Source organism: Gopherus flavomarginatus, chromosome 3 (genome assembly GCF_025201925.1).
Source record: "Gopherus flavomarginatus isolate rGopFla2 chromosome 3, rGopFla2.mat.asm, whole genome shotgun sequence".
NCBI classification, from domain to species: domain Eukaryota; kingdom Metazoa; phylum Chordata; order Testudines; family Testudinidae; genus Gopherus; species Gopherus flavomarginatus.
The window spans coordinates 89,140,136-89,167,798 of record NC_066619.1 but is presented as its reverse complement, the minus strand read 5'-3'; the positions used below and the strand labels follow the sequence as shown (position 1 = coordinate 89,167,798).

The following is a 27,663-nucleotide window of genomic DNA, read 5'->3' as shown; positions in this document are numbered from 1 at the left end:
TGGCAGTGTCTCCCCATTTGTGTGATGAAGTAATAAAGAATACAGGAATAAGAAACAGTGACTTGTTAGTGAGATAAAATGAGGGGGAGGCAGCCTCCAGCCGCTATTAGTCCAGGCAGGACATTAAGTGGTGCGGGGGAGAGGAGCCCAGCATCCCGCTGCTATGATAGTCCAGGCAGTACAGAATCTTTTCTTTAGACATGAAAGGGAGGGAGCTGATGGAGCTCAGCCCCCAGTTGCTATGATGAGGACGGTTACCAGCTGTTCTGTACCATCTACTGGGAATGACTGGGAATCATTCCTATTTTTACCCAGGTGCCCCCGGCCGGCCTCACCTGAAGCCAGCCAGGAGCACTCACGGGCTTATGATGACGACTGATAACAGTCATATTGTACCGTCTGCCACCGGGGAGGGGAGGGGAGCGGATACTGCTCTTCATTGCCGCGGCATCGCGTCTACCAGCAGCATTCAGTAGACATAGGGTGACATTGAAAGAAGTCAAGAAACAATTTTTTCCCCTTTTCTTTCATGGGCGGAGGGGGGGAGAAGGGGTAAATTGACGAGCTATACCCTGAACCACCCCGGACAATGTGTTTGACCCTACAGGCATTGGGAGCTCAGCCAAGAATGCAAATGCTTTTCGGAGACTGCTGCGGACTGTGGGATAGCTGGAGCACACCCCCCTCCCTCCATGAGCGTCCATTCGATTCTTTGGCTTTCCGTTACGCCTGTCATGCAGCACTGTGCTGTGGACTCTGTATCATAGCCTGGAGATTTTTTCAAATGCTTTGGCATTTCGTCTACTGTAACGGAGCTCTGATAGAACAGATTTGTCTCCCCATACAGCTTTCAGATCCAGTATCTCCTGTACGGTCCATGCTGGAGCTCTTTTTGGATTTGGAACTGCATCGTCACCCGTGCTGATCAGAGCTCCTCGCTGGGCAAACAGGAAATGAAATTCAAAAGTTCGCGGGGCTTTTCCTATCTACCTGGCCACTGCATCCGAGTTTGGATTGCTGTCCAGAGTAGTCATAACAGTGCACTGTGGGATACTGCCCGGAGGCCAATACCGTCGATTTGCGGCCACACTTACCCTAATCCAATATGGTAATACCGATTTTAGCGCTACTCCTTTCATTGGGGAGGAGTACAGAAACTGATTTAAAGATGCCTTTATATCGATAAAAGGGGCTTTGTTGTGTGGACGAGTACAGCGTTAAATCGGTTTAATGCTGCTAAAATCGGTTTAAACGCGTAGTGTAGACCAGGCCTGATACAGTGGTCAGATCCCCTGTGCAAGGGATTTGAGCCGCTTGATCCATATAATTGCAGATCCAGTAACCCCTCCAACAGGCCATCTTAATAACTTGTTCCTTACTGGCTTTTGGAGAACTGGTTTGGAACCCCCATTTTGCAACATGTAGGGGTGCATTAGTTCAGCTGCATTGTCTTTTGGCCAGCACCGCTTCCTGTGAAGAGTTTACAGGCCTTCTGCACTTGGGTGAATTTTGCTCTTTATAAATAAGATAACTTCCTTTTAACTGAATAGTTTTTTCAACTTTGCCAATAAACGTGCACATACATATTGCATGTTGTTAGTTATTATGGAGTCCATTTTGGAGTTATACTGGATTTTAAATTGCAACAAAATAAACTGTATCATAATTTTAATCTCTGAATTCATGAACTTTGTATCTATTTGGCTGTGAAGAATTATTTTTGTTTTATATTTGTGGTGAGCAGTTAGGGAGTGGGGTAGAGGGATTAAATATAGCTATAAATTAGGAAAAAATATATATAATCTTATTTTGTGTTTGTGCCTCACTGAGTTGACTTGTACTGTAAATTGGCCACAATCTCTTAAGCCAGGTCTTCGTAGGAAAATGTTGTTTTGTTGGTTGGGGTTTTTTGTGTAACCAGAGAGATGAACTTACACTGATATTGTGTATACCAGTATAACCTCCATGTGGATTCTCTTATTCTGATGGTTGAGCGGCCTTTTGCAGTTTAGTTTGTCATTTGGGAAGGGGATTTAAACTAAATAAAAAAAGCTACTTTTATACCAGAATATTGTCTCGACATGCTTGAGTTACACCAGGATAACTATATTGGTGTAGCTAGTAAAACTTTCCTATGCAGATAAGACAGTAATAATTTACCCTTCTGTAGTTACCTGCCACGTATATTTTGAAATATTTATGTACTTAGTGTACATAGTTTTGTTTCTGTTTTCTGAACTACTTTAGTTTTGTACTTGACTAGATAATGTGTGCTTGGCGACAATAGTCCTTAAGTGATTCTAGAGTAGACAGTTATGTGCGCACAGCTCTTTAAAGCATTATAAATGGGAGCATTGGCCCCCAAATCCTAAAAGGTTGGCCACCCTATTATGTGTTTTTCTTATAAATGATCTGATTATGGAGTGTTTTGGTTTGGACTGTTGAGTTGCTTTTTCAACTTAAACAGCTTGAAAGTTGCACCAAAATGAGTTCAAACTGTAAATGTAACAGTATGTTTACTGGCCAAATGCAGGTTGTTTCCCAAACAAGCAAACAATAGATAGTAGTATTGTTATTGTCCCAAACATTTAACAGTTTACCAATATTGCTGGGGGGTGGGTGGGTGGGAGGAATTGTCATAATACACATGCTATTATTTGGTTAAATATTGTATTGCATACCAAAGCTTCCTATCTGTGTATTGAATATATACTTATTTTTATATTTGGGTTTTATAATTTAGTAGAAATCCATTTTCTATATTAGAGAGTGAAAGTTAGACGTTGTTCCAAATGTGTATATGTTTTAAATAGCTTTTTTGTTTTGTTGTAATGTTAACTTCTGTGACAGTGATTTTCAGTATCTTTTTTTTTTTTTTTTTTTTAAGCATTCAGAGCCAGGTTGTAAAGAAGATAAAGCTCCTCTCAAATCTAGGGAACAACTGGAGAAAGAGGAATTTGATTTTTATAGTGACTTTAGTGATGATGATGAACTTGTGGGAAGCTCAAGAACAAAAAAAAGCAGATTTTGCAATGCAAATGACATGCTAATTTCAAAGAAACAGCTTACCTTAATGCAGTGTGGTTTTCCTAAACTGTTAGAGAGAGAAACTAAAGCTGCTGAGGTCATTGATAGTAATGGTGTATCTGATCAAGAAAGCACAGATGCCTTGTCTGTGGGCCAGAGATCAAATGTAGATGTCAAGTGCATTGATCTTCAGAAAAGTAGAAGCCATAATAGTATTTTGAGACATCGGAGAACCACTGAGTCACCAAATAGAATTGAAAAACAAGATATGCATTGTGTGATTGTAGCCCCAGATTGGCCTGTTTCATCTGACTCTGAGATAAAAAAGGACATTGAAAATAAAAATAAAAATCAGTGCATTTCAAAGGAAATTGGTGTAGTCATGGAGACTGAAGGCAGCTCAGAAGAGAGTGATGATATCATCTTTCCTTCTCAAGTTCCAGCTCACCAAGAAACTGCTCCTGCTAAAAATGTTAAAAGATATGAGACTGTATCAGAAAAATTCGAAGGGTCAGATACAGAAAAGACCACTAAATGTACACCTAAGGGAGACGCTTTGGCCTGTAAACAATCTCTGTTCTGTAATACTGGGTCAGTCTTCACCAAAACAAAGTCTTGGAAAAATGCCGAAAAAACCACAGCATATGTGAAAGGCACTAGTGACATAAGTGATGAGTCTGATGATCTTGAAATACCCCTGTGGTCCAAATCAAGAAACCAGAAAGCCTTCACTGCTCTTAGGTTGAAACAAAAATGTAACCGAAATAAGGAGTTCTGTAACTCTTCCAAAACTGTGCTGCAGGCGAACAAGCCAAACAATAGAGAAAAGGAAACGGATTCACAGAATATAGGTGAATTTTCATCATCTGAAGATGATTCACCAGTCAAGAAAATTCACTTAAGTAAGCAAAGTAATAAGCACAAAAAACAGAGACGCAGAATTCAGTTTGACCCCAAATCACCCTGCCGTGTTAGAGGTGCCTCAGTTACAGTGTCGACACCCAGTCACTCTCATGTGCACAAGACCTCTATAAGTAAGAGAGCATGTGTCAGTCAAGAAGAAAATGTGGGATCACTGGACAATTTTTTAGGTAATTGTAAAATTGAGTTTTTTTGTTCAGTAATTTAGTGGTACAAATTTAATATGGAGAAGTTTTTTGCAGGTATATTAAAGGTGTCACTATGTCCTTGTTTATATCTGATTTATTAAGAGTTCTTTAATATTGTCCTTCCCTGTTTATAGGCCTTGTTGATTTTACTGATTATTTTTATCCTTGTCTCTTCTGATTTGGTGGGCCACTCTGCAATACAGTGGATGCTGTTTAATAGCAAAATTTGCTGGGAACCAATCCCATATCATTGACATTAATGTTAATGGGATTCAGATTGTTAATGGGATTGGCAACAGCATGATACTTTGAGTTTTTTTGGCATAAAGACCCCAGCTATAGGCAGGCAGGTTTGTATGGTTGCATCCTGGGAAGAAAATGCAGGGAAGTGCCTTGCCTTGCTGCAGCCTTGCAGATCTGCTTGCTCCTGCAGCCCTGCCCAATGGGGGACTTCTACTGGAGTCCTGGCACTGCAAGCTGGGAGGGGAGGCTGTGGATGGGGCAGCACTGTGGAGTTGGGGGCTGCAGCCTCAATGCCAAGGCTTTCCACAGGGAGTAGGGGGTGCTGAGGTCCTGCAGAGCAGCAAGGTACTTCTCACCATTGCTTTCCTCTCCACAGCCTCCTATACCAGCACACAAGGAGAGGTACTACGTAGCTCTGCAAGCTCCCAGCACCCCTGTTCTCCTGACACTGTCCTACCCGCAGCTTCCCCTCCCCTCGGAAAGCCCCAGCATCCAAGCTGCAGCCACCATCTCCATTGCTGCCCACCCTGTGCAGATTTGGGGGGTACAGCCAGAGAAAGCTCATCCCAGCACTTCCTTCTCTGGCTGCAGCCCCACAAACTTGCCTTTTTGCTTATTGGCAACTGCTAGATAATGGCAACCTTTTATTGTCAATCCAGGGGTTGCTAATAAGCAGAATCTACTGTATGTATATATTTCTGTTTTGCTAAACATTTGCAATCACTACAAAAAGGTGCATTAATGTATGGTACAATTACATTTTCTAATTTGAGAATGAATAAATCACTTCTCACCATGTTAACTTTTTCCTGTTATCAGTAACTGACAATATTATCACAGAATATTATTTGAAATATGTACTGTGGTATTGGTAGCATGTATAATATGGAGGAGTTGGGGCAACTAATCATTAACTTTGAGCATTCATCTTTTAAAAACTTTGGGTGCCTTGGAGCAAAATTTTGTCGTTTCTCGGTATGCAAAAGGAAATTTACTAAAATGGTTGCAGCATTTAAATGGATTTTAGCACAACGGAAGGATTTAAGGACAAAGCCCTAGATTTTTGAAGGTATTTAGGCTCCTAAATCCCTTTTGAAAATGAGACTTAAGCTCCTAAATCAGTTAGCCATTGCAACGCTGAGTGCAGCAATGCCTAAATACCTTTAAAAATCTGAGCCTAAGTTGCAGCCTATTAAAATTTAGGATTTCCATGTTAACTTTATTTTAACTTTTCTTTTCTTTTAAAATTGCAATACATATCTATAATAGAGCTGATATATCCATGCAGTATTTTGGAATGGCCAAAAGCGTTTGATTATATCTTTCTTCTCATGTATTAGGTGGTGTTCAAGAAGTGGCTTATATTCATTCAAACCAGAATGTGGTTGGATCAAGCAAGGCTGAGAATCAGATGAGTAACTGGGCAGTGAGAGATGTGTTTGAGTTGAAGCAGTTTTCCCAGCTCCCTGCTAATATAGCAGTCTACAGGGCCAAGGTAAAGAGGAGGATTTGGGAAATGTTTTGTTCTATTTTTATCCTCCTTATTCTCTTTCTTCAAACTTGGTTTTCTGTTACTGGCCACCATGAATGATCAAAGCCACTGATGGTGGGAGGAGGAGGAGTTTCACATGGAGGCCTAATAAAATAACATACTGTGGCTATTTCTGTGTTGGTCAGCCTTGAAAGTGTTGGGAACTGAGTTGAACAGCACCCTCTGCTGGATTCTGTAAGACTATCTCAGAAGTAATATGCTTATCTGTTTTATAACAGAGATTGGGTTCCTGAAATCTAATCCTATGCCACATTTTCTCTGGTAATAGGACTTGATTTGGGGCCTGGAATCTTCAGTTTGTCTTTGGTCAATTAATAAAGTAGCAGGTTGCCAGAAGAGAAGGTTAACCTTCATAATATCCTTCACTAGGGCTGAAAAGCGTTTGACTTTGTAAGTGATTCTAACTAAAATACGAGTTTTCAGAAAGAGCTTTTTATGTCAAAATGTCTACTGTTATTAATTCAACTTCATGAGTCAGTGTAGTCTTCGTTAATGTAAGTTTGAAGTTGAAAATTGAACGCAAGCTTATTGGGAGCATTTCTAACATCTGCTTAATTTTGTAGCGATTACCATGTTTTTATGCTTTACAGCCGTTACATTCATGTTAAATTACATTTGGAATAGAGGTAAGCCTGAGCCTAAACTCGGATAAAGCTTCAAGTTTATATTTCAGACCTATTCTTTACTGGTTTTAATCTGCATTCCTAAATGCTAGGGGCATTCTGATTTGGATCCAGATTTCAGACACTTAACCTGGATGTGAACATTGCCACTTTTTGGTTGGGGGGGTTCATGTTTAATTTGGATTTAGATGGACACCATCAATTTATCTATTTGTAAATGTTAATCTGACCATTCCTCAGTCATTTTATTCCATACTACAAATATCTGTAATTCTCCTAGACTGATCCCCAGGATGAACCACAAACGTTTATAGCCTAGAGCAAATGCTTTGGGGTACATTCAGTTTAGTCTTCACAGATGTGTTTAACTACCATTAATAAACTAACAATCATTTAACTCAAGGCAAAAACTCTAGTCTGGATCAACATATGTTAGGTCATTCCCGTGCATTTCCTCATTAAGAGGTGTGCTTCCACTACTACTGATGAATGTTAATTAATTGCTCTATTAGCAAGGGGTGTTGCAGCAATATTATACTGGGAAGATCCAACTAAGCCAATCAGCAATAAGTGAGATCTTTTCTGTAGTAGAAGTATTTACATTTGAATCTCTCCTCTAAATAGACCATCAGGTAAAAATACTCAAGAATACCACAGAAAGACCCCAGCCCCTAATAGCTAGGATTGACAACATGACTAGAATGCAGAATAAATGAAAGAAAAAATTGAGGAGAGTACTGGGGCTTAATGACTTTAATGCCAGCAGTATTTCTGATATTAGGCTATAGACATTTAGAGGCTTTACTGTTGTTCATATGATTTGTTTCTCATTACATCCAAGTTGAGAATTTTTATGCCCACAGGTGTTACAAATTAATTTCTCTCTGATTAGCATGTCAATCGATATGTTTCAAGGGTATCTGGTTTCTTAAACCAGAAGCAACAGTAACATCAATTAACTTGGAGATTTAAATAGGAAGGAAAACATCAATAATGGTGGGAAAAACTGCCAGTTGACTTCATTTCCTGTTTTTACTCTGACGTAAAGGCATTAATTTAGCAGTAATTGCTAGATTGATGTCTCCTAAAATGTAGAGCTCTGAGTTTCACATGCTCTTCTTAAATCCTCGTAGAAAACTTTGAAAAATGATTTACTTTTAGAAACAACTCTGCTGCTACTTTTTCTGTTTTCTCCTTTCCTTGTTTCTTCATTTTTATTTCAAGGGCTTTGTGTGAAAAACAAATTATGGTTGCTCTGGTGTTCATCTGGTGTTGCTATTTATTTTTCACTTAGTCAATTGAGGACATTGTAATATTACAGTTAGGTGCTGTGACAAATACTGCAAAGAAAATTGTGAGGAATCAAATGAGGAATAGTCAAGAAAAGAAACATGCAAATTACTCTAGTGTTCTTAAAAACAGGTTGAAGTACTATCAGCCAAACAAAATTCTTAATGAAAACATCTTGTGCAGTCATGGGTAGTTTCAAGTATAATCCTGGCAGAATTTTTTGGTATGCTCATTTTATTCTCATAGTTCTCAAAACAAGGTTAGAAGATTTTGCTAGAACAACTGAATGTCCTCATGAAAGATTTGACTCTGCTCTTCAGAAGCACTGCCTTGCCATCTGTTTACCAGAAGTTTCCATATGAGTTAATGTTCTCTTCGATATCTATGTTCACACTCCTTAATCTGATTTTTTTTTAATATGAGGATTTTTTGTGAATTTCTTTTTTGGTATCTCCTATAGGTCTTAGTCCTCTCAGTTGATGCCTCAACTCATGTACAGCATAGCATGAAAAAATCTGTAGTGTGTTACATTTTACCTCTGGCCTCTTAAATATCTGTTCTGGGTTTGTTTTTTGGTGGAGTAGGGTTTTTTTGTTTTGTTTTTTTACAGTTTCAGCTTTTTTTTTTCCCTAAGCATCTCTGGAGAAGGATTGACCATCAGAATAATCTGATTTTCTTTCCTGTAGCAGATCAGTCTCTTCTCCTGGGCATTAACAAAATATCCCTCTCTATTCCCTTTTCCATGCCAACTTCATGATGTTAAATTAGTGTTTTTTATAATATGAGTGTAATGTTACACTTTCAACTTTATAAAGCTGAAATTTATAAACACATTATTAGAGCTGATAGAAAACAGTTATATCTGTGAAAGAAAGGGATACGGAAATATTAAAAGATGTCTTAAGACACACCCAGGAAATGGCCAACTGCAGTAGGTGAATTTTAGAGCAAGAAATAAAATGGTTCTGGAAAACTAGGCTTGATTGGAGATGTTTCTTCATTTCTGTCACCCTTGAGAAAATTAGATTGAAGATGGGGAAACAGTATATATTATGAATAGGGTTGTCAAGCGATTAAAAAAATTAATTGCAGTTAATTGCGTGATTATTCGCACTGTTGAACAATAATAGAATGCCATTTATTTAAATATTTTTGGAGGTTTTCTACGTTTTTCAAATATATTGATTTCAGTTATAACAGAATACAAAGTGTACAGTGCTCACTTTATATATATTTTTGATTACAAATGTTTGCACTGTAAAAACAAAAGAAATAGTATTTTTTAATCACCTCATACATGTACTGTAGTGCAATCTCTTTATCATGAAAGTTGAACTTACAAATGTAGAATTATGTACAAAAAAACCTGCATTCAAAAATAAAACAATGTAAAACTTTAGAGCCTACAGGTTCGATCAGTCCTACTTCTTGTTCATCTAATCCCTCAGACAAACAAGTTTGTTTACATTTGCAGGAGATAATTCTGCCCGCTTCTTGTTCACAATGTCACCTGAAAGTGAGAACAGATATTCTTGTTGCACTGTTGTAGCCGGCATTACAAGATATTTACATGCTAGATGCACTAAAGATTCATGCTTCAACCACCATTCGAGGGGACAGGCATCCACGCTGATGATGGTTTCTGCTCGATAGCAATCCAAAGCAGTGAGGACCAAAGCATGTTCATTTTCACCATCTTGAGTCAGATACCACCAGCAGAAAGTTGATTTTTCTTTTTTGGTGGTTCGGGTTCTGTAGTTTCTGCATCGGAGTGTTGCTCTTTTAAGTATCAGAGGGGTAGCTGTGTTAGTCTGGATCTGTGAAAGTGACAGAGTTCTGTGGCACCTTGTAGACTAACAAACATATTGGAACATGAGCTTTCATGGGTGAATACCCACTTCACCCACGAAAGCTCATGCTCCAATATGTTTGTTAGTCCATAAGGTGCCACAGAACTCTTGCTGCTTGCTCCTTTAAGACTCCTGAAAGCATACTCCTCACCTCATTCTTCTCAGATTTTGGAAGGCATTTCAGATTCTTAAACCTTGGGTCGAGTGCTGTAGTTATCTTTAGAAATCTCACATTGGTACCTTCTTTGCATTTTGTCAAATCTGCAGCGAAAGTGTTCTTAAAATGAATAATGTGCTGAGTCATTTTCTGAGACTACTGTAACATGAAATATATGGCAGAATGCGAGTAAAACAGAGCAGAGGGCATACAATTCTCCCCCAAGGAGTTCAGTCACAAATTTAACAGATTATTTTTCTGATGAGCGTTATCAACATGGAAGCATGTCCTCTGGAATGGTGGCCGAAACATGAAGGGGCATATGAATGTTTAGCATCTCTGGCACGTAAATACTTTGCAATGCTGGCTACGAAAGTGCCATGTGAATGCCTGTTCTCACTTTCAGGTGACATTGTAAATAAGAAGCTGAAGCATTATCTCCCATAAAAGTAAACTTGTTTGTCTTAGCGATTGACTGAACGAGAAGTGTAGGTTCTAAAGTTTTGCTTTGTTTTGTTTTTGAGTGCAGTTATGTAACAAAAAAAAATTTACACTTGTAAGTTATACTTTCACGATAAAGAGATTGCATTACGGTACTTGTATTAGGTGAATTGAAAAATACTGTTTATTTTGTTGATCATTTTTGCAGTGCAAATATTTATAATCAAAATAATATAAAGTTAGCACTGTACACTTTGTATTCTGTGGTGTAACCGAAATCAATATATTTGAAAATGTAGAATAAATCCAAAAATAGTTAATAAATTTCTATTGGTATTCTGTTTAACAATGCGATTAAAACTGCAATTAATTGTAATTAATTTTTTGAGTTAATTGTTTGATTTAACTGTGATTAATCAACAGCCGTCATCATGAGTCAAGACAATATGCTGTAAGAATATTTACAGTCTGAGTTTTCTTCAGATTATATTATATCATTCTTCGATTAAATCAATGCATGAATTATTATATGAATGCTCTATAGCAAGAATTCAGCCAAATGCAAACTGAAAAAATGATAGCTAATATGATAGCTGGATTAACACTACTGCAGCAAAAATCAATCAACAGAGGAAATAAGAAAAGCTGAGTATACACAGACAGTTTTCATTCATGTACTGAGTGTGAATGGGTTTATCAGTCCTATGTACCTGAGAAGTGAAGAAGGGATTAATGCATACACTAAAAAGCAGCAAGTGTCTCAGATGGAGTGGATTACAGCAACTGTTCCCTTAGTGGAGAGATGAGTAGCTTGGGAGAAGAAGCTGTGCCATGAGCAGCTGGATGGGCTTATGGGCTATCTCACCTGCTCAGGAAGATGAGTTCCTGAATAGTAAATAGATTTGAAAGGGCTTGGTTGTAGCAAGCTTGAGTCTTATTATTTGTTTGCGATACACTAAGCTGTTCTTTGTTTTGTCTTGTTTTTTAAACCAACATTTAATCTGAAAGGGCTTGATTTAGCCTTTTACAATGAGCAACTGTACTCAACATTTAGAATAATGAATGGCAAACACATGTCAAGCATCAGAAGGGTAGCTGTGTTAGTCTGGATCTGTAAAAGCAGCAAAGAATCCCGTGGCACCTTATAGACTAACAGACGTTTTGAAGCATGAGCTTTCGTGGGTGAATACCCACTTCGTCAGATGCACGTAGTGGAAATTTCCAGGGGCAGGTATATATATATGCGAGCAAGCTAGAGATAATGAGGTTAGTTCAATCTGGGAGGATGAGGCCCTGTTCTAGCAGTTGCGGTGTGAAAACCAAGGGAGGAGAAACTGGTTCTGTAGTTGGCAAGCCATTCACAGTCTTTGTTTAATCCTGAGCGGATGGTGTCAAATTTGCAGATGAACTGAAGCTCAGCAGTTTCTCTTTGAAGTCTGGTCCTGAAGTTTTTTTGCTGCAGGATGGCCACCTTAAGGTCTGCTATAGTGTGGCCAGGGAGGTTGAAGTGTTCTCCTACAGATTTTTGTATATTGCCATTCCTAATATCTGATTTATGTCCATTTATCCTTTTCCATAGTGACTGTCCAGTTTGGCCGATGTACATAGCAGAGGGGCATTGCTGGCATATGATGGCGTATATTACATTGGTGGAGGTGCAGGTGAATGAACCGGTGATAGTGTGGCTGATCTGGTTAGGTCCTGTGGTGGTATTGCTGGTGTAGATATGTGGGCAGAGTTGGCATCACGGTTTGTTCCATGGATTGGTTCCTGAGCTAGAGTTACTATGGTGCGGTGTGCAGTTACTGGAGAGAATGTGTTTCAGGTTGGCAGGTTGTCTGTGGGCGAGGACTGGCCTGCCACCCAAGGCCTGTGAAAGTGTGGGGTCATTGTCCAGGATGGGTTGTAGATCCCTGATGATGCGTTGGAGGGGTTTTAGCTAGAGACTGTATGTGATGGCCAGTGGAGTCCTGTTGGTTTCTTTCTTGGGTTTGTCTTGCAGTAGGAGGCTTCTGGGTACACGTCTGGCTCTGTTGATCTGTTTCCTTATTTCCTCATGCGGGTATTGTAGTTTTGAGAATGCTTGGTGGAGATTTTGTAGGTGTTGGTCTCTGTCTGTGGGGTTAGAGCAGATGCGGTTGTACCTCAGTGCTTGGCTGTAGACAATGGATCGTGTGATGTGCCCGGGATGGAAGCTGGAGGCATGAAGGCAGGCATAGCGGTCGGTAGGTTTTCGGTTTAGGGTGGTGTTAATGTGACCATCACTTATTTGCACCATGGTGTCTAGGAAGTGGACCTCCTGTGTAGATTGGTCCAGGCTGAGGTTGATGGTGGGGTGGAAGCTGTAAAGTAATAGTGTATATTTAATTGTATTAGTTCTAACTGTCCTAAACAAGAAATAGAGAATAAACTCTATGCAGATTTGCAATGAATATACTTTATCCAACATTTCTTTGTATAAATATAAATCTTTAAAGCCAAACTAAATCCTGTCTCTTGGAAACTAAAGTCATAGAAGGCATACTATTTTGAAGGTCTTTTGGACAGAGTAATAGTAGAGTCCAACAAAATTCTAGTAATCAGATACAGGCAAGAAGGACTTTGGACTATGTAACACACAGTGGATCTCTTGTTGACCATTCCAAAATTGAAAGCCTAGAAGAGAGCAGGTACTCCGGAGTCGGAGCATGAGTCAAAATAGGTAGAAGAAGCAGGAGGCAAGATGGTGGTAATCAGTCCTGCAACCCTTGGAAATGAACTAGATGCCCTCAGTGCTCCCTGATGTGGTACAAAATTATGTTAATTTTTGGATTACTGCAAGAAAACAACAGTAAGTGTTTCTTTGATCATAGGTGGATTACACCCTAGGCATTACTAAAGATTCTTTTAGCCAGCTTTTACCATCCCTCACACTCTGATGCAAGTCTGAGAAGAGTGGGAGAAGTACACATCATCTCACAGTAGTTATGGGGACCTGTCAAGGTAGGAAAAGGAGTTTAGTGTAAACAGACATTGAAGCTCAAGGTGATGAGGATCTGTATTAGCACATGCTACCATCTGAAAATATCTTCCAGTAATCTCAGTTGAAGTAACAGTAGCCTACAGAAACAAATAAGATTGGACCAGAAATCTGCAGCTATATAGGAGGTTGTGTGGTGTTTCCAATAGATAGAGACTGTTTTGTTGTTGTTGTTGTTTTTTTTGTTATTTATGACTTTTGTACACCAGGGAACCATCATAAATAAACTACCTAAGCATATAGCAGCTCACCCTTGAAATGTAATCAAGGAGGTACAGTGGTCTCCCTTAAAAACTGCAGTTTTGCTTTAAATAATATGGTTACACGAATATTTATAGTTTTGCTTAAACTGCTTTATATCTGCTACAAGTAGTATCTAGTATAAAATACATACGGAAATAAAAGTATTTACTTAAGAATTGTTGGCAATTAAAATGCGTCTCTCTGTATAACAGAGGAAACTCAGCAGCCTGAGATAATCTACAGTGTATCTATTAACAGCAAACCAGAATGTCAAAAGAAGGATGTACATCTCAAAGAGAAAAGACTTAAGGACAGCAGAGGTGCCTTCTCATAAAGTGGGCAAAACAAATGTTAACTGTTCCTATGGATTCAGCTAATCTGGATGACCTTGATCAAGGGGAAATTTCAATTTAGGCATTAATAACTCCAAATTAGCAAAGGAGGGCATGATTCTCCTACGTGGAGATGGCAGTAGTGCAGGGGATCATGCTGGAGATCAAAAGATACTGTTGATGGTATAATATGAACTAGTGATGCATGTCAAGCGCACCCTGTTAAACTTAAAAGCGTAAGTATTTGAAGGATGAAGTTGAAGGAAAAAGTATTACTCTGACAGTCACCTCAATGATCCTTTCCTTTAGACACCTTCCACCAGACTAGCTTACTTGAAGAGATGAATCAAGCTTCCCCATATTACAGGCAAGCCTGGGTGTTGTGATTGGGATGTGCTATAAACTGCTGTTCAGGGGCAGTGGTTAAATATCCTGAAATCTCATTGTTTGTAGCCAGCATATTGGACTCACTTGACAAACAAATCATTTTCTGTCCCACACATACTGATAAAAACACCTTGTATCTGAAGTTGTTCATATAGAAACTCAACTTAGGAGGTTCTTTTTCATGTCCAACCAGGTTGTCTTTTGATTAGCCATATTAACAAACAGTAGAATTTGATGCTCTGTCAATAGAAAACGTTACCCCTTGCATATTTCAAAAAGATAACTTTATGTTAAAAACCACTTCCACAAATCTCAACAGCTTGTTATGCTGTGTACTTCCCAAAACGTCAGTGTTCCATGCCCCTGAACAAAGCGCTTTAAAAATGTAGAGATCACTAAGGTTTATGGAAAGGCTTTGGCTTTGCCCCCTTCCTTCCTCCCCAGTAGTGGAGACAAAAATGTTCCCAGCACTCTGATAGGACAGCAATTAAGGCATAGATGGGAAAATCTCACCAGGCTTCAGGATTATAACCACTTGATCCACAGTCTCCTGGGTTCAAAAGTCATCTGGCAAAAGAAAAATGTGAACAAACCCCACAGGTAAGTGGTAAGTGGGGAACAAGAACTGGGAGATGGGTTGGAAACGGGAGGGAGCACGGGCTATAATGGCAGGGAGGAAGGAAGGTCAGGGCAAAGCTGGGAGGCAAGATCAAACCAGTATCTTAGATGCCTATATACAAATGCAAGAAGTATGGGTAATAAGCAGGAAGAACTGAAAGTGCTAATAAATAAATACAACTATGACATTGTTGGCATTACTGAAACTTGGTGGGATAATACACACGACTGGAATGTTGGTGTGGATGGGTATAGTTTGCTCAGGAAGGATAGACGGGAAAAAGGGAGGAGGTGTTGCCTTATATATTAAAAATGTACACACTTGGACTGAGGTGGAGATGAACATAGGAGACGGAAGTGTTGAGAGTCTCTGGGTTAGGCTAAAAGGGGTAAAAAACACATGTGATGTCGTCGTGCTGGGAGTCTACTACAGGCCACCTAATCAGGTGGAAGAGGTGGATGAGGCTTTTTTCAAACAACTAACAAAATCATCCAAAGCCCAAGATCTGGTGGTGATGGGGGACTTCAACTATCCAGGTATATGTTGGGAAAATAACACCGCGGGGCACAGACTATCCAATAAGTTCCTGGACTGCATTGCTGACAACTTTTTATTTCAGAAAGTTGAAAAAGCTACTAGGGGGGAAGCTGTTCTAGACTTGATTTTAACAAATAGGGAGGAACTAGTTGAGAATTTGAAAGTAGAAGGAAGCTTGGGTGAAAGTGATCATGAAATCATAGAATTTGCAATTCTAAGGAAGGGTAGAAGGGAGTACAGCAGAATAGAGACAATGGATTTCAGGAAGGCAGATTTTGGTAAGCTCAGAGAGCTGATAGGTAAGGTCCCATGGGAATCAAGACTGAAGGGAAAAACAACTGAGGAGAGTTGGCAGTTTTTCAAAGGGATGCTATTAAGGGCCCAAAAGCAAGTTATTCCGATGGTTAGGAAAGATAGAAAATGTGGCAAAAGACCACTTTGGCTTAACCACGAGATCTTGCGTGACCTACAAAATAAAAAGACGTCATATAAAAAATGGAAACTAGGTCAGATTACAAAGGATGAATATAGGCAAATAACACAGGAATGCAGAGGCAAGATTAGAAAGGCAAAGGCACAAAATGAACTCAACTAGCTATGGGAATAAAGGGAAACAAGAAGACTTTTTATCAATACATTAGAAGCAAGAGGAAGACCAAGGACAGGGTAGGCCCACTGCTCAGTGAGGAGGGAGAAACAGTAACGGGAGACTTGGAAATGGCAGAGATGCTTAATGACTTCTTTGTTTCGGTCTTCACTGAGAAGTCTGAAGGAATGTCTAATGTAGTGAATGCTTACGGGAAGAGGGTAGGTTTAGAAGATAAAATAAAAAAAGAGCAAGTAAAAAATCACTTAGAAAAGTTAGATGCCTGCAAGTCACCAGGGTCTGATGAAATGCATCCTAGAATACTCAAGGAGTTAATAGAGGAGGTATCTGAGCCTCTAGCTATTATCTTTGGGAAATCATGGGAGACGGGGGAGATTCCAGAAGACTGGAAAGGGGCAAATATAGTGCCCGTCTATAAAAAGGGAAATAAAAACAACCCAGGAAACTACAGACCAGTTAGTTTAACTTCTGTGCCAGGGAAGCTAACGGAGCAGGTAATTAAAGAAATCGTCTGCAAACACTTGGAAGGTGGTAAGGTGATAGGGAATAGCCAGCGTGGATTTGTAAAGAACAAATCGTGTCAAACTAATCTGATAGCGTTCTTTGATAGGATAACGAGCCTTGTGGATAAGGGAGAAGCGGTGGATGTGATATACCTAGACTTTAGTAAGGCATTTGATACAGTCTCGCATGATATTCTTGTAGATAAACTAGGAAAGTACAATTTAGATGGGGCTACTATAAGGTGGGTGCATAACTGGCTGGATAACCGTACTCAGAGAGTGGTTGTTAATGGCTCCCAATCCTGCTGGAAAGGTATAACAAGTGGGGTTCCGCAGGGGTCTGTTTTGGGACCGGTTCTGTTCAATATCTTCATCAACAATTTAGATGTTGGCATAGAAAGTACGCTTATTAAGTTTGCGGACGATACCAAACTGGGAGGGATTGCAACTGCTTTGGAGGAAGGGGTCAAAATTCAAAATGATCTGGACAAATTGGAGAAATGGTCTGAGGTAAACAGGATGAAGTTCAATAAAGATAAATGCAAAGTGCTCCACTTAGGAAGGAACAATCAGTTTCACACATACAGAATGGGAAGAGACTGTCTAGGAAGGAGTATGGCAGAAAGAGATCTAGGGGTCATAGTGGACCACAAGCTTAATATGAGTCAACAGTGTGATAACTGTTGCAAAAAAAGCAAACGTGATTCTGGGATGCATTAACAGGTGTGTTGTAAACAAGACACGAGAAGTCATTCTTCCGCTTTACTCTGCGCTGGTCAGGCCTCAGCTGGAGTATTGTGTCCAGTTCTGGGCACCACATTTCAAGAAAGATGTGGAGAAATTGGAGAGGGTCCAGAGAAGAGCAACAAGAATGATTAAAGGTCTTGAGAACATGACCTATGAAGGAAGGCTGAAGGAATTGGGTTTGTTTAGTTTGGAAAAGAGAAGACTGAGAGGGGACATGATAGCAGTTTTCAGGTATCTAAAAGGGTGTCATCAGGAGGAGGGAGAAAACTTGTTCACCTTAGCCTCCAATGATAGAACAAGAAGCAATGGGCTTAAACTGCAGCAAGGGAGATTTAGGTTGGACATTAGGAAAAAGTTCCTAACTGTCAGGGTAGTTAAACACTGGAATAGATTGCCTAGGGAAGTTGTGGAATCTCCATCTCTGGAGATATTTAAGAGTAGGTTAGATAAATGTCTATTAGAGATGGTCTAGACAGTATTTGGTCCTGCCATGAGGGCAGGGGACTGGACTCGATGACTTCTCGAGGTCCCTTGCAGTCCTGGAGTCTATGAGTCTATGAGCTGCCCCTTGCCCCAATGTTCACATCTTCGCAAAATAAGCTATCATTTAACAATAGATGCAATTTAAGGTAGGAGGGTTTCCCTGTCCATAGAACCAGCCTGAGTGAAGAAGGGTGCTCTTGAAGTAAATAGTCCTTGTTAATTTTTCCACACCTTACTGTGCTTTGCCCATCCTCAACTAATTTAATGAGATCCAGAGGGCCCATCGTCTTCAGCATTTGTTTACATAAAAATGATTCCTATTTCTGTTGTCAGTGCACAAACAACCACAAACTTGCTTAAAATACTGAGATTATTACAAGGGGAATTTATCTCCATTAACAATGTGTCGCCATACATTACAAAGAAAACCTATGTTCATATTCTGTGCCAGGGGGTGAAATAAGATGGAAAGGAAGTATATTCAAATGGAAAAAGTTTCCAAAGGGGGAAAAATATTCAGTGCAAATGAAGCAGTAGATTGAATGATGTGGTCTTCTGTAGCCATCATTTTAGTAAAGATGAAGAACCCAAGTCAGACCATCATTAACCCTTGCTGATTTCAGCCTTACTAAAGACAAGGACCAAAAGTCATGACAGCTATGCAAATAACGAAACCAAGCTTTTACACATTCCTCCTGGAGTGAGGTAAATAGTAGGAAGAAAATATAGGTTTTCACATTTTTCTTCAGAACTGACATGCCCACTAAATATTTGCACAGTTTGCTTTTCCATTCCTCTTATGCACAGGGTGACTAAAGACTGTAGCAACCTGGCCGATTTTCAGTGGTGGATGTTCATGATTTATTTCCCTTAATATTCTTTTGCTTTTTTGGGTAACTTGCACTCTTATTAGTAAACTTTTTTTTTTTTTTTTAGTTAAACATAAAAGCCTCCCAGAGCCAAGATGAAATATCCTCTTCTACTGTTTCCAGTTTATTCTGAACTGAATGTCTGGATTCCATAATGAATTCCTAATTAATTTCTGTGTTAATTGGCAAAAACAGTCTACATGAAAATTCAAAAGTACAGGGGTCTGGGATGGCCTTTCTTTAGCTCTTTTAAAGCTGATTTTGTATTATTTTTTCTGAAGGGGTTTTTTTAAAGCGTGGGGGAAGAATTTGAAGAAGGGGGAAAATGTGCTTCACAAAACAATTATAAAAACAGGAACAGGGTACATTTAAGTATTTTGAAAAACTGATACTATCCTGCATTGGAGCTAATTTGCTCTCAATAAATGGAAATGCTTTAGTCACAAAACTTTACTGTACCTGTGAGTTATATGGAGCCTTCGGGTTGTGTGTATTTTTTTTTTCCAGGCAACTGCATGTTTTCAACTTAAGTTTACTTAAAGTTTTACTGAAAAGAAATGTACAAAGACAGCCATTCAATTGAGGATTAATTACTATGGCAACTGAAATGTGGTGACTGAAAAGGGGGAGGATGTATTCTCCCCTCAGCTTCCTGCCAGCTGTCATATTCAACCTCTGCCGCATGAATCCTGGCCAAAATATAGAGTGTGACCAGCCCTAAGAAACTATATCTGTATTTTTATAAATTGGTACAAGTATCACACTATAAAAGAAGACTTAATCCCCTGAATTGGATGACAGACACTTGGCACTCTTGCCTGTGTTTGACAGAGAAATAACTGGATGCTTTGTAGTAAAACCTGGATTAATGGTAAACCCCTCTTTATGTTATTGCAGTGTGGTGTAAATGAGAGAACTAAACATGCTGTCAGTCTAGAAAAAAATGTGCCCTTTGTATACCCAGTGCAGGTTTACGTGCTGCTCAGAATACTGTAAATACAAAAGCTGTGTTATTAAGAACTCCTCTTTATCGTATTTGTATTATATTGGCATTTTTTAGATTGCTTAAACAAAGGATTTCCAGCAGCTATAGTAGATTTGATTGCAGTGTGTTTATACAGCTTTTTTATCCAGCCAGGAAAGATAAGTTGTTTACAGTGAGTAGACTTTGGGGAGATAACATTCCATTATCCTGCACTTTCAGAATAGAGAAGGCTATTCTGCTTTAAGATAATTGTTCCCAAATGATTGGCCTGTAATGTTGTTTCATTAAGGTTACTATTTCAACATATTCTGGAATTAACCCTTTCAATGTAATTTTTAATGTACTATGCACAAAACTTTATAAAGCTTATAGCTGTTGGTCATATGTTGTTCTGAGCTATCTGCAGTAATCGGGAGATGGGAGTTGTTTTGAGGTCTTCTAATTTCTAACAGAATAAGCAGTTACCAACTGGTCTTGAGTTGTGAGACAAGCTAGTGGTTCTTTCCCCTTTTCAGCAACAATAATGATGATGATTGATTTGTGGTTAGGTTTCCTGATGCACTAAGGCGATATGTCACTTGAATGAATTAATCCTGTTAACTAGCTAAAAACGGAAAAGAAATTGCTGCTGCCCTGGAAATATCTTCTCTCCATCTAACTGGAGAAGAGGCAGTGAGAAGTAGAAGATTGTGCAGAGCAGAGAAACAGCTGTCCGTGGTTGACCTGGTAGCCTATTATCAGCACTTTCCCATTCCAAGCTCGAGATCACAGTTTCGGGAATGGTGTCTCAATCTATGGCTGATCTGAAGTTGAGCATGTAAGAAAGGCAGACTGTTGCATGGAAGGGGAGCAAATAGAAAAGCTGTGCTCTGAGGATTTCTGCCTCATCTGGACTAGTTTGGGCTGTTTCCTGTCCGGACTAAAGAATGTTTCATCTCTGTAGTTAATGGGAACATTCTTGTTGGACAGTTACAGGTAGGTCTAATTAAGGAGTAGTGATTCTTTTTTTAATAGATGAAAATGCAAAGTAGTTGAATGCTGGCCCCTGTATAAACTGGTCTGGTGAAAATGAAACGTATAGCTGAATACAGACTGGTATCATGATGTCTGCCTTTGATGTTGGCAGAATCTGTTGATATTTTGACTGTAGCCATATAAAAAGGAACTGCGACTAATATTGTAAATGGAATCAAACCCAGTCCCTTCACAGAGAGCTACTTGCTTTCATTGGGTTTTCCAGAGGTGTTCTCAAACAGAGAGTTAAATATGAACGTTTCAGAGGACTTCGGTTAACAACCAAAATTTCTGCATCGCTCACTATCTCCCCAATCAGTTAGAAGGCTGCAAAGGTGACTATTTATCACCATTGTGCCCCACTGGTCCCTGAAGCAACCAGAGGCTGGCTTAAGTTCCAGCGCAAGTTACAGTAGCCTCAGCGATACTGTAATATGCGCCATTTGAGAATTGCTCCCAAGGGGCTGTTACACTAGCTGGGGGATCACTTGAGCAACAAAGCATTCCAGCCCCATCCACACCCTCAACCATTTTCCTGAAATGTCTTCTACAGTGTGGGGCAAGTGGTGGGGACGTAAAGCTAGCTATACTAGCTCTTTGACATCTGAGGAATCCTTATCGGCTCAGTAAGGGCAGCTTTCTGACTGCTTTGCACCCCAGAAAGGTTGAAATAATGCCAGGGTCAGGTCCTTACTGTTGTTATATTATTTTTTTTTATCATTAAATCTTTAAGGAAGTCATGGAAGTAATTTAGTCCCCCAGTTCATTGTAATTTAGAGTTCTGTTGGTTTCTTCATTGTGTGCAGAATATACTTCTATTAAAAGAATTCCAATGATTGAACTGTATGGTGTTATGAAATATTAATTATATAGGGACAGACTCAGAACCCCTTGCTCATACTAGTGAGCAGGTGCTCTAATTGACTTCAAAAAGTGTACCACAGAATTAGGACTGATAATGGATGTGAAATTGCAGGGAGCTGATTTCCTTTTGGAAGAAGTTAAGTTGAGGAATTGAATATTGGGGTTTGTAATTACATTAAGAACCTTCCTAATATTCTGTATTACAAGTACAACAGATCAAAACAATTTTAGCAGCTTTATTTTTGCATGTAATTTTAGTCCCCCTTGCTTAAAGGCAATGTTAACTTCAGGAGCCATTTTAAAACATAATCCTTACAGTTTGTATCTTAAATATTGTGGTGACAGACACCTTAGATTAGATAGACACTAACACTTGTAATTATCTTCATTATTTGATGAGCTATAGATAAAAGAACAATTCTGCTTTCAGACAGATGTGAGGCAAGTGTATTATGGTATAACAGTAGCTGTCCCATGGTTATTGATGAAGCTAGCTATTTTGTGATCTTGGATGTATGAATCATATTGAAGAGGGACTAGATAATGTATATGATCCCTAAGGAAGAGTGATGCTGACTACATTATTCTTTGAGCAGCTCCTTGCTTGCAGAGTAGTGGAGAGAGAGAGAGCCTTGCTCCATGCTTATCTGTCTGGAAGAGGATGGTAGAAGAGACCAAAAATGAAGTGAACAAGAGTAATCTCAAGTTGCAGATTTTATATGCTCTAGCAAATACAGAAAACATACTCAGATACAATGAAAACTGGATAAGAAAGTTTCTAAAGAAGTATAATGAACGGTGGCAACAACTCATATGTAATATGAGAAAAGCCATTGGAAAGAAAAGCAGAGGAAGATTTTAAGGAGAGAGGGGGGAAAAAAGGAAGTAAACAGACTATTTGGGACTGTGAATGAGCCCCAATGGGAAATTCAGTCGTCCAAAGTCTGTGGACCTTCAGGACATGGTGCAGACTCCATCTGTTCTCTCAGCTTTTGAAGGGATTGGGGTTAGGCATGAGGCAGAATGGGTATTTGCTTGTTGTTTTATTGTGAGTAGATGTTAAGGAGACAGTCCGACTGGATTTCTCTACTATAGAATCATAGATTATTAGGATTGGAAGGGACCTCAGGAGATCTAGTCCAACCCTCTGCTCAAAACAGGACCAATCCCCAAATGGCCCCCTCAAGGATTTAACTCACAACCCTGGGTTTATCAGGCTAATGCTCAAACCACTGAACTATCCCTCCCCCCATTTCATAATTTGTATGACTGATGGCAGGGCATCTAGAAATTTGAATTGTTAGTTTTGTTTGTTTTTAGAAATGAAAATTAGATAATGAAACTGCACAAGGAAAGGCATCCCTTTTAATATTAGCAGGTAAGTATGCCCAGTGATCTGTGATGGGATGTTAGATGGGATGGGATCTGCGTTACTACAGAAAATTCTTTCCTAGGTGCTGGCTGGTGAGTCTTGCCCACATGCTCAGGGTTTAACTGATCATCATATTTGGGGTCGGGAAGGAATTTTCCTCCAGGGCAGATTGGCAGAGGCCCTGGAGGTTTTTCACCTTCCTCTGCAGCATGGGGCACGGGTCACTTGCTGGAGGATTCTCTGTAACTTGAGATCTTCAAACCTCAATTTGAGGACTTCAATAACTCAGACATAGGTTAGGGGTTTGTTATAGAAGTGGATGGGTGAGATTGTGTGGCCTGCATTGTGCAGGAGGTCAGACTGGATGATCATAATGGTCCCTTCTGACCTTAAAGTCTATCCTACATATCTGGCGGTGATTTCACGTATCCTTGAAGGGAGAAGCTAGTTAACACTGCTCTGGCCATGATGGGCGAAAAGATGCACAGGGGAAATGATGGCTGGAAGCCTGTATGTTGCAAGAAAACTGCTGCAGGGTGATAGTTTGAGTGAGTGAACAGGCAATAAGAGAGAGAGTCAGTCCCAGACAGTATATTTATGCTGAAATATTTTAACGTGAAGTCCCACAGTTTTTTGAAGGAAATTCATTGTCATTGAAGCAGCCTGGAGAAATGAGGAATTGCCACAGGGTTCGGAACTATCTAGGAAAAAATTCCCATTGCACAATAACCCATGTAGCTGAATGCGACACATGCTCATGTAGAGTACCATCCCTGATGCCCCCATTTGTAGTCTGTTCTGACTCCAGCGCTAGCAAAAATCCATAGCAGCAATTCATTTTGCAGCCAGATTGACTCAGTCGTAAGTGAGGAGGGAGCTGAATGGGCCCCCACACTTATTTGCCTGAGGTTCCATAACATGTAGGGCCACCCCTCCTTGGTGTACAGTAGCATGCCCCTTGTAGGAAGCAAGTATATGAAAGTTGTATACCTTCAAAAGTGGACATGGATATGGTCACAGAAAATAATTATATTTACATAGGCCTGTTATATATTTTAAAAGATCCCTCTCACTTTGGAGTGAGAGGGTATTTAGATTATGGCACATTGCTAAAAGATGTCTGAGTTTCATTGAGAATTGAAGATAGAATGTCAAGCTGGAAGCAATGACTGTCAAGTCACCCCCTTTGGACATGCCCCAGTTTCACTCATTCTTACCTTCAGTTCTGAAAGTACATGTGAACGTAAGGATTGAGTGAAGGCTGTGGGACTTGAAATATGCAGATGCTTCCATTGTTACTGGACCTTTTGAGAGTTTTCAAAACATACATATACACACACACATCTACTTATATCTTCCTATCACAGAAGACAATTTTCTCTATTCATTCTTCATTTCCTATGTATGTCTCTTCTTCTCAAACTTATAAGCAGGGGTTTGGTCTTTGGAAAACTGATGTATGTTTTGAATACTCTGTGCCGAAGAAGTGGAATATGAAGAAGTCAAAATAACTGCTTTCTCAGGAAGTATTTTTAATCAATGACGTAGTCTAAAGGTTGTAAAGCACTTAACATCATTCTCCCTGACCTTCCCCAGTCTGTCTTTGCTGTTGCAACACAGGGAAGTCTCTTTACAGCAGGTACTGTTGCACAGTCATGGAAGAGATAGTGAAACAAGATGAAGGTGAGGAGGGGAGAATGACTGAGTTGTCACATGCACCTTTCCCCACATTTAACTGGGGCCTCGCAATCTCATTTAATTGGGCATACAGCAGCTCTCAGTTTAAGATGTCTGTCTAAACTCAGTTTCTTATCCTTAACTCTCACATTTTTCCACACATGGCTGATACTGTCCTGTTCCTTAAGGTTTATTTCATTAAGTTAACTTTATAGGGTGCAAAAATATTGAGTGATACTTGAATTGGTAGATGAAGGGCTTTCATCTCTGACACTGACTTTACCCTGTAGGGTTTTGTTTGAAAATATATTGTCAATCTTTAGTGATTCAGTTTAGACTACATTTGGCAGATTTTCCTCTGACAGAATGTGGACAACTGTGATGGACTAGATTGAATCTAGTCAATTGCATTTAAATAATTTCTTGCTTTCAGTGCTACACAGGGAACATTACTTTGCTATGGCACTGGACCTTTCCCCTAATATATTGGTTTGAGAGGAAGGAAGCTGTGAGAAATGTAATAAAAAGAGAGAGTTTCAAATCATTTAGCACGAGTGCAATGAATTTGTTGGAGGACGAATAAGCCTGTGGTCAGTTATTTAGGGGAGGCTTTAACCTCTTGGATGGTAATGTAGTTAAATGCCCTGCAAATACATGTTGCAGCAACCCCAAACTTATTGACCTCATCATAATAGTGTCAATTTGCCACTCTACTGGTTGCTTTCTTTTTCAAAAATATGTATTAGATTGAGAGCCAAAGACAAAGTAAATACATTTAAGCAGGCTAATTAGAAAATGTGGTAAACTACATGGGGAAACTTTTTACCATGGAAGTATCATATCTCTGAATGATAGTGTATTGATTGACCAGAGTCCTCATGGGTTTCCTCATTCTGTCTTCAGATGTGTTTCAAAATATTTTGCACATCATCATATATTTGGAATTTTTAAGCATATGCATTTTCTTTCAATTAAATTGGGAGAAAATGGTTGAATACATTACTTCATATCCAGGTGTTGTCTGGAATCTTAATCCTGGGGAAAAGAACTCAGGCTGTGTTTGGCAACACATTTGAAAATGTGTAGATTTATATTAACTCTTGCTTCTGGTTTAATGCAATAGAATGCCACTTCACATTTCATTATACAACACTACCCAAGATTCACATGCACAAGTCAGCAGTACTCTTCCCACTTTTCAGCAAAGATCTAAAAGATTGGGAAGTGAGGATTTTATCACGAAAATTTGGTTACTCTTTCAAAATCTCCAGCAGTATATTTACTAGTTTTATTATACAGTAGTATTTAAAAAATCAGAACTAAACTACATGCACAAAATATGACTTGTGATACAGGATTCTGGCTTTTTTACTGTTTTGTTCATTTCTTCACTTGGTCACAGAATTCAGTAATGCATAATGGGTCTCCCATTCACTAATGTGAATTGGTACAGTTTTACTGGTTTTTATAAGCTTTTAATATAGTGTTATAAATTATGCTTTCTTATATAAGAATCTGCTAGCCCATTTAAAAGACTTTTCTCCTGTGGGCTTCCATAAGAATGGCCGTACTGGAACAAACCAATGGTCCTTCTAGCCCAATATCCTGTCATCTGACAGTGGCCAGTGCCATATGCTTCAGAGGGAGTCAACAGAACAAGGCAATTTATCAAGTGATCCATCCCTTGTCATCCACTCCTAGCTTCTAGCAGTCAGAGGTTTTAGGGACACCCAGAGCATGGAATTGCATCCCTGACTATCTTAGCTAATAGGAATGTATGTAATTCTTTTTTTAACCCACTTATACTTTTGGACTTCACAACATCCCCTGGCAATAAGTTTCACCGGTTGACTGTGCATTGTATGAAGAAGTACCTCCTCATGTTTGTTTTAAACCTGCTGCCTGTTAATTTCACTGAGTGACCCATGCTTCTTGTGTAATGTGAAATAAATAACACTTCACTGTTCACGTTCACCACACCATTCATGATTTTATAGACCTTTATAATATCCCTCCTTTTTTGTCTCTTTTCCAAGCTGAACAGTCTGTCTTTTTAATCTCTCCTCATATGGAAACTTACATACCCCTAATCATTTTTGTTGCCTTTCTCTGTACTTTTTCAATTCTAATCTCTCTGCTTCTGAGATAAGATCTTGTATGTGGCACTGTATTTTCTGTCTTAGCATCTGTCACTTTCCTAATGGTTCCTAACATTGTTAGTGTTTTTTTTTTGTTTTTTTTTTTACTTCTGCACATTGAGCAGTTATCTTCAGAGAACTGTCCACGATGACTCCAAGATCTCATTCTTGAGTGGTGACCGCTAATTTAGACCCTGTCATTTTGTATGTATGATTGGGATGATGTTTTCCATTGTGCGTTATTTTGCATTTATCATATCATTGAATTTCATCTGCCATTTTGTGGCTGATTTTTTGTGAGATCCCTTTGTAATTCTTCTCAGTCAGCTTTGGGCTTAACTGTCTTGAATAATGCATCATCTGCAAATGTTGCCACCCCCTTTTCCAAATCATTTATGACTATGTTGAACTGCACTAGTCCCAGTACAGATCCTTGGGGGATGACACTATTTACCTTTCTCTCCAATGTGGAAACGGACCCTTTATTTCTACCTTTTGTTTCCTTTTTTTTCACCAGTTACTGATCCATGAGAGGACCTTCCCTCTTATTATATAACCTCTTTATCCCATGACTGCTTACTTTGCTTATAAGAACCTTTGGTGAGGGATTGTGTCAAAGGTTTTCTGAAAGTCCAAGTACTCCATATCACCTTGGTCCACAGGCTTGTTGACCCTCTTAAAGAATTCTAATAGATTTTGTGAGTTGTGATTTCCCTTTACAAAAGCCATGTTGACTCTTCCCCAACATCTTGTATTCATCTAGGTATCTGATAATTCTTTTTGTTGTTATAGTTTCAACCAATTTCCCTGATACTGAAGTTAGACTTACTGACCTATAATTGTCAGGCTCACCTCTGGAGCCTTTTTTTAAAATGATCATTGCATTAGCTATCTTCCAGTCAGCTGGTGCCGATGCTGATTTAAGTGATAGATTACACGGCACAGTTAGTAGGGCTGTAATTTCATATTTGAGTT

The 27,663-nt window shown here is 39.3% G+C and overlaps 1 protein-coding gene across 9 annotated transcripts in view; it reads left to right on the top strand.

Annotated features, from left to right (window-relative positions):
- Window positions 1–27,663, top strand: part of ERCC6L2 (ERCC excision repair 6 like 2) — a 113,728-nt gene that overhangs the window by 72,034 nt on the left and 14,031 nt on the right. For 8 of the 9 annotated variants that reach the window (XM_050945553.1, XM_050945552.1, XM_050945554.1 and 5 more), the window contains 2 exons: window positions 2,888–4,118; window positions 5,720–5,874. In XM_050945553.1, the coding sequence (XP_050801510.1) occupies window positions 2,888–4,118; window positions 5,720–5,874 (1,386 nt within the window). Of the gene's footprint in view, window positions 1–2,887; window positions 4,119–5,719; window positions 5,875–20,227; window positions 20,441–27,663 lie in introns of all 9 variants that reach the window. The other variant, XR_007773386.1, reaches the window with a different exon arrangement.